Here is a 13,357-nt window from a genome sequence, read left to right as displayed (position 1 = left end):
CTTTGCCACTCTTCATTTCCGCTGTCCGTTAGACTAGCTCTCTGCATTCGCATCTCGGCATACTGCATCTCCTTTATAAAGCGTCTTGTAGTTCTGCTGTATCTCCTTCCTCCTATCACCTATCCAAAAAATACCTCATAGGTCATCTTCATTAGCTAGCACTGCATGCCAAGCCACTGTAGTTCGGGTTTTATGGTCTTCAAAGGTGTACGACACTGGAAACATTAAAATGATTTTCAATTTTTGGAATATGTTAGAATAAAAATGTGTATGATTTGAAATCAGTAAGTAACTCGAAATCAAATGAATTCTTTTTAATGCTGCAAACTATATTTTAGCAAAATAATGTTTTTTAAACTTATATCTTAATATGTAACTTAAATAAGATTTGTTTTAAATTATGTTCATATTAAAATCCTACAACAGTATTTATTATTTTGCAACCAAAATATATTAACTAAAGCTCTTTAAGAAAGATAATTTCAAGCAAAAAATAAGTTTTCAAACCATAAATATAGAGTCAGCTAGAAAAACAACTTAAAACTGTTTATTATACTATCCAGTGTCATACCCTTGAAAGTTTACCTTTTGAAATAACATATCCAGTAGCAACAGGTGAGTGTTTGGGCTGTGCTTCCTGGCAGCTTGGCACGAATTGCATGCGTAGCAGGCAGCTTTAGTAAAAGTTGAGATTTGAATTTAAATTTGCCTTACCTAATGACTAATAACTAATTTTCATATCACTTTGCAGAGACGAAAAGGAGCCACTCCGCACGCCCACTGGCAGCATTAAACAAAACTCGACCATCGAGTTCGACGGCCGATTCGTGCATTCACGCAGTGGCGAGATAATCGGCAAGAATTCAGCGGTGTAAGGTGTTTGTTCCCGAAACCAGGGAACTCGAGAATCCAACCGCAATGTGCACAAAATTAGGAGGAGGGAATAATATAATATAATATAATATGATATTATATTTACGATGATCTAGCGCGAACAAGCCAAAGCCAAAGCTGGGGGAAGAACACTTGAATATCGATCGATTGGCGCACTAAGTTGGTTTTAATTTACTTTCGTACACAGCGTAAAACTTACTAAATGTCTTACTATAAATACATACGATATCTTAAAAGCATCTAAAACATAGAACATTAAGCTCGATATAAAAAACCGGCAAGCAAACAAACAAAAAAGATAGCAGAGAAAGAATCAAGTCCATGTCGCTTCATTTTCTAGTTTATACAAGTATTTTATATCGCTGCATTTGCTTTGTTTCTCCTTAGTCACAAAAAGAAAACAAGAAATTACAAATAACGATGAACAAAAGCAGGAAGAGTAAATAAAACAAAAGGAGATGATAAAGAAAGGACCTAGCATAAGTAAATATATATGTATGCAAGAAAGAAATCTTAAATTAATGCCTTACAAACAAAAAATACATTTATTTAGCAGTTAAAGCGAAAAGGAGGATTTATGCATGTAAGCCGCAAGGAATGAGAACGATTTCTTTAGTATAACTAACTTAAACATGCCATAAATAAGTTTAAACATTAAGTTTGCCCCCTGATCATCACCCCCACCAATTCGTAGTACTTAAAACGCTGAACAAAAGACTTGCAAGCATTTCTTTCCACAAAAAGCAACCATGACATTAAAACGGAAATATGAGATCAGAGGAAGAAAAACAAGAGAAGGAACTCGAATATAAAGTTGATGCAGAAATCCTTCGTTTCCTGATGCTAATTCGTATACTTAACCACCAGAAAGTTTATGCCACGGCGGCACTTAATGAAAAATGCTCAATGTACATTAATGTTGACGAAATTGAAAGTTTGATAATATTTACAAACTGCTTAGATGCTTGAAAAACATATGGAAGTCATCGTTTCCGGTTCATCCCACACAAGTTCAAACATGCTGAGTAAATCGAAAGTAACCCAAATTGATTGCTAAGTTGTAGAGAAAAACGGATAACTACGAGAATGCCAAACAACACAGAACTCACTTATCTTTCATCCCACTTCCATCAAACAACTGCAAATCGCTCAGTTTGTGTTAAAAGTATTTTCTTATGTATGTAAAAATTAAACAAATTGTAGTTAAGAGATCTAAAACGCATTAATCTAAAGGATATATACATCTAAAATATATATATGTATGTACATGTATTTAAAGTTATTCGTAAGTTTTTTTTTCTACACGAAACAAATAATACAAAATAAAAGAAAAAAATGAAAAGCGAACTATACATATATGTAATCATGCCGATCTGAATGTATGTATGTTATATCCCCATGGAAAACGCGTTTTTATTTGACCCCCGAAAAAAATGCCCTATCCTTTGCAGAGATCCCCGATTTTTCTGTTCGTTGCCAATGAGCTTTGTAGCTTCTGTTGCCAGTTAAGTCAAGCGCCTTGTCAGAGCTTTTTACCTATTAATATATATATACAAACGATACTATACAAAAAACCCTGTCGAATAACCCACAAAGCGAACCCAAATCTAGATTACTGGAGGATACACACATCTACATATGCTCGTTAGATTGCATTAATGTGCATATGAATTGGAATTCGGATGCAATTGTTTTACGGAACTGCCCTGCGGCATATGAAATATGTTTGCAAAGAATAAAACCGGACGAATCTAAGAACTCGATACCTTCGTTCGGCGGCAGAGTGTAGCTTTTTATATGAACTAAACTTAAAATTGATTGAAAATTATACACTGAAACTGAAACGGGGAAAAATAAAGCGTATTTACTGTACTATAATTCCAAACGATATTGTTTCTCTTGCCACTTTGGGGGATATGTTTGTGGATAATGCAGATTCACAAAGGTAATGATGGTTATAGCTGTAAGATAAATAAAAACGAGAACGGACGCTAACTTTTAGCCGAGATTTATTACATGTTAGTCAAAAAAATCGCCATAAACCCAAAAACACCTTTAAAATTTTGTTTTTTATTTAGAAAGCTCGGCCCAGACTCTTCAAAATGAAAAATGGCACACGGGGTAACGACATAATTCCGCCGTTTTGAATCACCAGAAACGACATGATTTCGTGGCATGATCTTGTGACGCTTAAAAGCCACAAAAAATCGACAGAAAAGATCAACATTTAATCGCCATAAAGAAGGGACATAAAATTGACTAAAAAATCTACCTTATGTCGGTTCTAATCGTGACAAGATTTCATAAAATTTGACGTTAAAAATATGCTTGCAGAAAACACGACATAATATCGCAAGCCGCCGAAAAAACGACATAATTCCTCCTGCCGCTTTAAAACGCCATAATACCGCCAGTATCAGAAAAATACGACATAGTATCGCCAGCCGCTGAAAAAAACGACATAATATCGTCAACCGCAGAAAAACGACAACATTTCTTATGTAATATTTATTTATTTATACTTAAGATAAAGTATATAATATGATAAAATAAATGTTATATGTTAATATTTCAAATACTTAGAATAATTACTTAGCATAAACTATAGTAACATAGCTATTTTCTGAATACAGTTGGTTGGTGAGGTGTTAGCACGAGGCCGATGATTGGTAATTCCTGGAAAATCCTGTAGGCGACGCAAGATGTGATGCAGTTACCCACGGGAACCTCTCCGAACGATCCTGATCTGCGAACCGCTTTGCTGAAATAATTGATTTTTAATATAAATGAAAATACAAATTAAATTCAATATGCGCAACTTTTACTGGGTAAAGGTAAGGATTAGTTAATTGGTGAAAATATTTTAAAAGGCAGCTGGGCCCAGACTCCTCCGAATTTAAAGTGGCATGGATTACTGCCATAATTCAAACCCAAAATACACATTAAAAACTTGGTTTTTGTGTCAAAACCCTGGGAAATAATGGTCTAAGGTTGGAATGTCATACACCGTTGAATTCGTCATAAAATTTCCAATCGAATGGCATTCACAGTTCAAAATGTTGAAAATCAACCAATTTCCGCAAAAAATGATGATGTACCCCCTTACAAAAAAGTCAGAAAATTGGACAAAAAATAAATTCTTCAAAAATCGTTTTTCAAAATTCGGTTTCTGTTCCAAACAAATATTTATTTATTTTAATCGATCGGGGATGGATTATATAGGTTGCCAGCTGTTCAAAACAGCAACTCTTTTGGCTATGAGTCTTATTTTGGCAAAGTTACAACAAAAAGACTCTCAGGAAATAATTTTTTTTAAATGTCTCCAAAAACCCAAAATACACATTTAAAACTTGGTTTTTGTGTCAAAACCCTGGGAAATAATGGTCTAAGGTTGGAATGTCATACACCGTTGAATTCGTCATAAAATTTCCAATCGAATGGCATTCACAGTTCAAAATGTTGAAAATCAACCAATTTCCGCAAAAAATGATGATGTACCCCCTTACAAAAAAGTCAGAAAATTGGACAAAAAATAAATTCTTCAAAAATCGTTTTTCAAAATTCGGTTTCTGTTCCAAACAAATATTTATTTATTTTAATCGATCGGGGATGGATTATATAGGTTGCCAGCTGTTCAAAACAGCAACTCTTTTGGCTATGAGTCTTATTTTGGCAAAGTTACAACAAAAAGACTCTCAGGAAATAATTTTTTTTTAAATGTCTCCAAAAACCCAAAATACACATTTAAAACTTGGTTTTTGTGTCAAAACCCTGGGAAATAATGGTCTAAAGTTGGAATGTCATACACCGTTGAATTCGTCATAAAATTTCCAATCGAATGGCATTCACAGTTCAAAATGTTGAAAATCAACCAATTTCCGCAAAAAATGATGATGTACCCCCTTACAAAAAAGTCAGAAAATTGGACAAAAAATAAATTCTTCAAAAATCGTTTTTCAAAATTCGGTTTCTGTTCCAAACAAATATTTATTTATTTTAATCGATCGGGGATGGATTATATAGGTTGCCAGCTGTTCAAAACAGCAACTCTTTTGGCTATGAGTCTTATTTTGGCAAAGTTACAACAAAAAGACTCTCAGGAAATAATTCTGTTTGAAATATCTGCAAAAACCCAAAATACACATTTAAAACTTGGTTTTTGTGTCAAAACCCTGGGAAATAATGGTCTAAAGTTGGAATGTCATACACCGTTGAATTCGTCATAAAATTTCCAATCGAATGGCATTCACAGTTCAAAATGTTGAAAATCAACCAATTTCCGCAAAAAATGATGATGTACCCCCCTTACAAAAAAGTCAGAAAATTGGACAAAAAATAAATTCTTCAAAAATCGTTTTTCAAAATTCGGTTTCTGTTCCAAACAAATATTTATTTATTTTAATCGATCGGGGATGGATTATATAGGTTGCCAGCTGTTCAAAACAGCAACTCTTTTGGCTATGAGTCTTATTTTGGCAAAGTTACAACAAAAAGACTCTCAGGAAATAATTCTGTTTGAAATATCTGCAAAAACCCAAAATACACATTTAAAACTTGGTTTTTGTGTCAAAACCCTGGCAAATAATGGTCTAAAGTTGGAATGTCATACACCGTTGAATTCGTCATAAAATTTCCAATCGAATGGCATTCACAGTTCAAAATGTTGAAAATCAACCAATTTCCGCAAAAAATGATGATGTACCCCCTTACAAAAAAGTCAGAAAATTGGACAAAAAATAAATTCTTCAAAAATCGTTTTTCAAAATTCGGTTTCTGTTCCAAACAAATATTTATTTATTTTAATCGATCGGGGATGGATTATATAGGTTGCCAGCTGTTCAAAACAGCAACTCTTTTGGCTATGAGTCTTATTTTGGCAAAGTTACAACGAAAAGACTCTCAGGAAATAGTTCTGTTTGAAATATCTGCAAAAACCCAAAATACACATTTAAAACTTGGTTTTTGTGTCAAAACCCTGGGAAATAATGGTCTAAAATTGGAATGTCATACACCGTTGAATTCGTCATAAAATTTCCAATCGAATGGCATTCACAGTTCAAAATGTTGAAAATCAACCAATTTCCGCAAAAAATGATGATGTACCCCCTTACAAAAAAGTCAGAAAATTGGACAAAAAATAAATTCTTCAAAAATCGTTTTTCAAAATTCGTTTTCTGTTCCAAACAAATATTTATTTATTTTAATCGATCGGGGATGGATTATATAGGTTGCCAGCTGTTCAAAACAGCAACTCTTTTGGCTATGAGTCTTATTTTGGCAAAGTTACAACAAAAAGACTCTCAGGAAATAATTCTGTTTGAAATATCTGCAAAAACCCAAAATACACATTTAAAACTTGGTTTTTGTGTCAAAACCCTGGGAAATAATGGTCTAAAGTTGGAATGTCATACACCGTTGAATTCGTCATAAAATTTCCAATCGAATGGCATTCACAGTTCAAAATCTTGAAAATCAACCTATTTCCGCAAAAAATGATGATGTACCCCCTTACAAAAAAGTCAGAAAATTGGACAAAAAATAAATTCTTCAAAAATCGTTTTTCAAAATTCGTTTTCTGTTCCAAACAAATATTTATTTATTTTAATCGATCGGGGATGGATTATATAGGTTGCCAGCTGTTCAAAACAGCAACTCTTTTGGCTATGAGTCTTATTTTGGCAAAGTTACAACAAAAAGACTCTCAGGAAATAATTCTGTTTGAAATATCTGCAAAAACCCAAAATACACATTTAAAACTTGGTTTTTGTGTCAAAACCCTGGCAAATAATGGTCTAAAGTTGGAATGTCATACACCGTTGAATTCGTCATAAAATTTCCAATCGAATGGCATTCACAGTTCAAAATGTTGAAAATCAACCAATTTCCGCAAAAAATGATGATGTACCCCCTTACAAAAAAGTCAGAAAATTGGACAAAAAATAAATTCTTCAAAAATCGTTTTTCAAAATTCGGTTTCTGTTCCAAACAAATATTTATTTATTTTAATCGATCGGGGATGGATTATATAGGTTGCCAGCTGTTCAAAACAGCAACTCTTTTGGCTATGAGTCTTATTTTGGCAAAGTTACAACAAAAAGACTCTCAGGAAATAATTTTTTTTAAATGTCTCCAAAAACCCAAAATACACATTTAAAACTTGGTTTTTGTGTCAAAACCCTGGCAAATAATGGTCTAAAGTTGGAATGTCATACACCGTTGAATTCGTCATAAAATTTCCAATCGAATGGCATTCACAGTTCAAAATGTTGAAAATCAACCAATTTCCGCAAAAAATGATGATGTACCCCCTTACAAAAAAGTCAGAAAATTGGACAAAAAATAAATTCTTCAAAAATCGTTTTTCAAAATTCGGTTTCTGTTCCAAACAAATATTTATTTATTTTAATCGATCGGGGATGGATTATATAGGTTGCCAGCTGTTCAAAACAGCAACTCTTTTGGCTATGAGTCTTATTTTGGCAAAGTTACAACAAAAAGACTCTCAGGAAATAATTTTTTTTAAATGTCTCCAAAAACCCAAAATACACATTTAAAACTTGGTTTTTGTGTCAAAACCCTGGGAAATAATGGTCTAAAGTTGGAATGTCATACACCGTTGAATTCGTCATAAAATTTCCAATCGAATGGCATTCACAGTTCAAAATGTTGAAAATCAACCAATTTCCGCAAAAAATGATGATGTACCCCCTTACAAAAAAGTCAGAAAATTGGACAAAAAATAAATTCTTCAAAAATCGTTTTTCAAAATTCGGTTTCTGTTCCAAACAAATATTTATTTATTTTAATCGATCGGGGATGGATTATATAGGTTGCCAGCTGTTCAAAACAGCAACTCTTTTGGCTATGAGTCTTATTTTGGCAAAGTTACAACAAAAAGACTCTCAGGAAATAATTCTGTTTGAAATATCTGCAAAAACCCAAAATACACATTTAAAACTTGGTTTTTGTGTCAAAACCCTGGGAAATAATGGTCTAAAGTTGGAATGTCATACACCGTTGAATTCGTCATAAAATTTCCAATCGAATGGCATTCACAGTTCAAAATGTTGAAAATCAACCAATTTCCGCAAAAAATGATGATGTATCCCCTTACAAAAAAGTCAGAAAATTGGACAAAAAATAAATTCTTCAAAAATCGTTTTTCAAAATTCGGTTTCTGTTCCAAACAAATATTTATTTATTTTAATCGATCGGGGATGGATTATATAGGTTGCCAGCTGTTCAAAACAGCAACTCTTTTGGCTATGAGTCTTATTTTGGCAAAGTTACAACGAAAAGACTCTCAGGAAATAGTTCTGTTTGAAATATCTGCAAAAACCCAAAATACACATTTAAAACTTGGTTTTTGTGTCAAAACCCTGGGAAATAATGGTCTAAAATTGGAATGTCATACACCGTTGAATTCGTCATAAAATTTCCAATCGAATGGCATTCACAGTTCAAAATGTTGAAAATCAACCAATTTCCGCAAAAAATGATGATGTACCCCCTTACAAAAAAGTCAGAAAATTGGACAAAAAATAAATTCTTCAAAAATCGTTTTTCAAAATTCGTTTTCTGTTCCAAACAAATATTTATTTATTTTAATCGATCGGGGATGGATTATATAGGTTGCCAGCTGTTCAAAACAGCAACTCTTTTGGCTATGAGTCTTATTTTGGCAAAGTTACAACAAAAAGACTCTCAGGAAATAATTCTGTTTGAAATATCTGCAAAAACCCAAAATACACATTTAAAACTTGGTTTTTGTGTCAAAACCCTGGGAAATAATGGTCTAAAGTTGGAATGTCATACACCGTTGAATTCGTCATAAAATTTCCAATCGAATGGCATTCACAGTTCAAAATCTTGAAAATCAACCTATTTCCCCAAAAAATGATGATGTACCCCCTTACAAAAAAGTCAGAAAATTGGACAAAAAATAAATTCTTCAAAAATCGTTTTTCAAAATTCGGTTTCTGTTCCAAACAAATATTTATTTATTTTAATCGATCGGGGATGGATTATATAGGTTGCCAGCTGTTCAAAACAGCAACTCTTTTGGCTATGAGTCTTATTTTGGCAAAGTTACAACAAAAAGACTCTCAGGAAATAATTCTGTTTGAAATATCTGCAAAAACCCAAAATACACATTTAAAACTTGGTTTTTGTGTCAAAACCCTGGGAAATAATGGTCTAAAGTTGGAATGTCATACACCGTTGAATTCGTCATAAAATTTCCAATCGAATGGCATTCACAGTTCAAAATCTTGAAAATCAACCTATTTCCGCAAAAAATGATGATGTACCCCCTTACAAAAAAGTCAGAAAATTGGACAAAAAATAAATTCTTCAAAAATCGTTTTTCAAAATTCGGTTTCTGTTCCAAACAAATATTTATTTATTTTAATCGATCGGGGATGGATTATATAGGTTGCCAGCTGTTCAAAACAGCAACTCTTTTGGCTATGAGTCTTATTTTGGCAAAGTTACAACAAAAAGACTCTCAGGAAATAATTCTGTTTGAAATATCTGCAAAAACCCAAAATACACATTTAAAACTTGGTTTTTGTGTCAAAACCCTGGGAAATAATGGTCTAAAGTTGGAATGTCATACACCGTTGAATTCGTCATAAAATTTCCAATCGAATGGCATTCACAGTTCAAAATCTTGAAAATCAACCTATTTCCGCAAAAAATGATGATGTACCCCCTTACAAAAAAGTCAGAAAATTGGACAAAAAATAAATTCTTCAAAAATCGTTTTTCAAAATTCGGTTTCTGTTCCAAACAAATATTTATTTATTTTAATCGATCGGGGATGGATTATATAGGTTGCCAGCTGTTCAAAACAGCAACTCTTTTGGCTATGAGTCTTATTTTGGCAAAGTTACAACAAAAAGACTCTCAGGAAATAATTCTGTTTGAAATATCTGCAAAAACCCAAAATACACATTTAAAACTTGGTTTTTGTGTCAAAACCCTGGCAAATAATGGTCTAAAGTTGGAATGTCATACACCGTTGAATTCGTCATAAAATTTCCAATCGAATGGCATTCACAGTTCAAAATGTTGAAAATCAACCAATTTCCGCAAAAAATGATGATGTACCCCCTTACAAAAAAGTCAGAAAATTGGACAAAAAATAAATTCTTCAAAAATCGTTTTTCAAAATTCGGTTTCTGTTCCAAACAAATATTTATTTATTTTAATCGATCGGGGATGGATTATATAGGTTGCCAGCTGTTCAAAACAGCAACTCTTTTGGCTATGAGTCTTATTTTGGCAAAGTTACAACAAAAAGACTCTCAGGAAATAATTCTGTTTGAAATATCTGCAAAAACCCAAAATACACATTTAAAACTTGGTTTTTGTGTCAAAACCCTGGGAAATAATGGTCTAAAGTTGGAATGTCATACACCGTTGAATTCGTCATAAAATTTCCAATCGAATGGCATTCACAGTTCAAAATGTTGAAAATCAACCAATTTCCGCAAAAAATGATGATGTACCCCCTTACAAAAAAGTCAGAAAATTGGACAAAAAATAAATTCTTCAAAAATCGTTTTTCAAAATTCGGTTTCTGTTCCAAACAAATATTTATTTATTTTAATCGATCGGGGATGGATTATATAGGTTGCCAGCTGTTCAAAACAGCAACTCTTTTGGCTATGAGTCTTATTTTGGCAAAGTTACAACAAAAAGACTCTCAGGAAATAATTCTGTTTGAAATATCTGCAAAAACCCAAAATACACATTTAAAACTTGGTTTTTGTGTCAAAACCCTGGCAAATAATGGTCTAAAGTTGGAATGTCATACACCGTTGAATTCGTCATAAAATTTCCAATCGAATGGCATTCACAGTTCAAAATCTTGAAAATCAACCTATTTCCGCAAAAAATGATGATGTACCCCCTTACAAAAAAGTCAGAAAATTGGACAAAAAATAAATTCTTCAAAAATCGTTTTTCAAAATTCGGTTTCTGTTCCAAACAAATATTTATTTATTTTAATCGATCGGGGATGGATTATATAGGTTGCCAGCTGTTCAAAACAGCAACTCTTTTGGTTATGAGTCTTATTTTGGCAAAGTTACAACAAAAAGACTCTCAGGAAATAATTCTGTTTGAAATATCTGCAAAAACCCAAAATACACATTTAAAACTTGGTTTTTGTGTCAAAACCCTGGGAAATAATGGTCTAAAGTTGGAATGTCATACACCGTTGAATTCGTCATAAAATTTCCAATCGAATGGCATTCACAGTTCAAAATCTTGAAAATCAACCTATTTCCGCAAAAAATGATGATGTACCCCCTTACAAAAAAGTCAGAAAATTGGACAAAAAATAAATTCTTCAAAAATCGTTTTTCAAAATTCGGTTTCTGTTCCAAACAAATATTTATTTATTTTAATCGATCGGGGATGGATTATATAGGTTGCCAGCTGTTCAAAACAGCAACTCTTTTGGCTATGAGTCTTATTTTGGCAAAGTTACAACAAAAAGACTCTCAGGAAATAATTCTGTTTGAAATATCTGCAAAAACCCAAAATACACATTTAAAACTTGGTTTTTGTGTCAAAACCCTGGCAAATAATGGTCTAAAGTTGGAATGTCATACACCGTTGAATTCGTCATAAAATTTCCAATCGAATGGCATTCACAGTTCAAAATGTTGAAAATCAACCAATTTCCGCAAAAAATGATGATGTACCCCCTTACAAAAAAGTCAGAAAATTGGACAAAAAATAAATTCTTCAAAAATCGTTTTTCAAAATTCGGTTTCTGTTCCAAACAAATATTTATTTATTTTAATCGATCGGGGATGGATTATATAGGTTGCCAGCTGTTCAAAACAGCAACTCTTTTGGCTATGAGTCTTATTTTGGCAAAGTTACAACAAAAAGACTCTCAGGAAATAATTTTTTTTTAAATGTCTCCAAAAACCCAAAATACACATTTAAAACTTGGTTTTTGTGTCAAAACCCTGGCAAATAATGGTCTAAAGTTGGAATGTCATACACCGTTGAATTCGTCATAAAATTTCCAATCGAATGGCATTCACAGTTCAAAATGTTGAAAATCAACCAATTTCCGCAAAAAATGATGATGTACCCCCTTACAAAAAAGTCAGAAAATTGGACAAAAAATAAATTCTTCAAAAATCGTTTTTCAAAATTCGGTTTCTGTTCCAAACAAATATTTATTTATTTTAATCGATCGGGGATGGATTATATAGGTTGCCAGCTGTTCAAAACAGCAACTCTTTTGGCTATGAGTCTTATTTTGGCAAAGTTACAACAAAAAGACTCTCAGGAAATAATTTTTTTTTAAATGTCTCCAAAAACCCAAAATACACATTTAAAACTTGGTTTTTGTGTCAAAACCCTGGGAAATAATGGTCTAAAGTTGGAATGTCATACACCGTTGAATTCGTCATAAAATTTCCAATCGAATGGCATTCACAGTTCAAAATGTTGAAAATCAACCAATTTCCGCAAAAAATGATGATGTACCCCCTTACAAAAAAGTCAGAAAATTGGACAAAAAATAAATTCTTCAAAAATCGTTTTTCAAAATTCGGTTTCTGTTCCAAACAAATATTTATTTATTTTAATCGATCGGGGATGGATTATATAGGTTGCCAGCTGTTCAAAACAGCAACTCTTTTGGCTATGAGTCTTATTTTGGCAAAGTTACAACAAAAAGACTCTCAGGAACTAATTCTGTTTGAAATATCTGCAAAAACCCAAAATACACATTTAAAACTTGGTTTTTGTGTCAAAACCCTGGGAAATAAATGTCATACACCGTTGAATTCGTCATAAAATTTCCAATCGAATGGCATTCACAGTTCAAAATGTTGAAAATCAACCAATTTCCGCAAAAAATGATGATGTACCCCCTTACAAAAAAGTCAGAAAATTGGACAAAAAATAAATTCTTCAAAAATCGTTTTTCAAAATTCGGTTTCTGTTCCAAACAAATATTTATTTATTTTAATCGATCGGGGATGGATTATATAGGTTGCCAGCTGTTCAAAACAGCAACTCTTTTGGCTATGAGTCTTATTTTGGCAAAGTTACAACAAAAAGACTCTCAGGAACTAATTCTGTTTGAAATATCTGCAAAAACCCAAAATACACATTTAAAACTTGGTTTTTGTGTCAAAACCCTGGGAAATAAATGTCATACACCGTTGAATTCGTCATAAAATTTCCAATCGAATGGCATTCACAGTTCAAAATGTTGAAAATCAACCAATTTCCCAAAAAACACATTAAAAACTCCGTTTTTCTGTCAAAACCCTGGGAAATAATGGTCAAACGTTGAATTCGTTGAAAGTTCATCCGATTGTTTTACGTCCGATCTGTGTCGGTTGCAAACTTGTTCTGCTTACACATTTAATTAAAACGATTGCGGCAGTTTTATGTCTCTGGCTTCTGAACTGATATAAACTCG

The 13,357-nt window shown here is 32.7% G+C and overlaps 1 protein-coding gene across 6 annotated transcripts in view; it reads left to right on the top strand.

Annotated features, from left to right (window-relative positions):
* Positions 1 to 2,209, top strand: part of LOC108149913 (fasciclin-2) — a 72,363-nt gene extending 70,154 nt beyond the window's left edge. For 3 of the 6 annotated variants that reach the window (XM_017277819.2, XM_017277816.2, XM_017277815.2), the window contains one exon: positions 752 to 2,209. In XM_017277819.2, the coding sequence (XP_017133308.1) occupies positions 752 to 875 (124 nt within the window). In that variant the 3' untranslated portion in view covers positions 876 to 2,209. The remainder of the gene's footprint in view (positions 1 to 751) is intronic. The other 3 variants (XM_017277822.2, XM_017277818.2, XM_017277817.2) reach the window with 1 other exon arrangement.
* The last annotated feature ends 11,148 nt before the right edge of the window (positions 2,210 to 13,357 follow it).

Source organism: Drosophila elegans, unplaced genomic scaffold (genome assembly GCF_018152505.1).
Source record: "Drosophila elegans isolate 14027-0461.03 unplaced genomic scaffold, ASM1815250v1 contig_149, whole genome shotgun sequence".
In the NCBI taxonomy this organism is placed as follows: domain Eukaryota; kingdom Metazoa; phylum Arthropoda; class Insecta; order Diptera; family Drosophilidae; genus Drosophila; species Drosophila elegans.
Note: the sequence above shows the minus strand (reverse complement) of the source record. Positions and strands in the feature narration are given on the sequence as shown.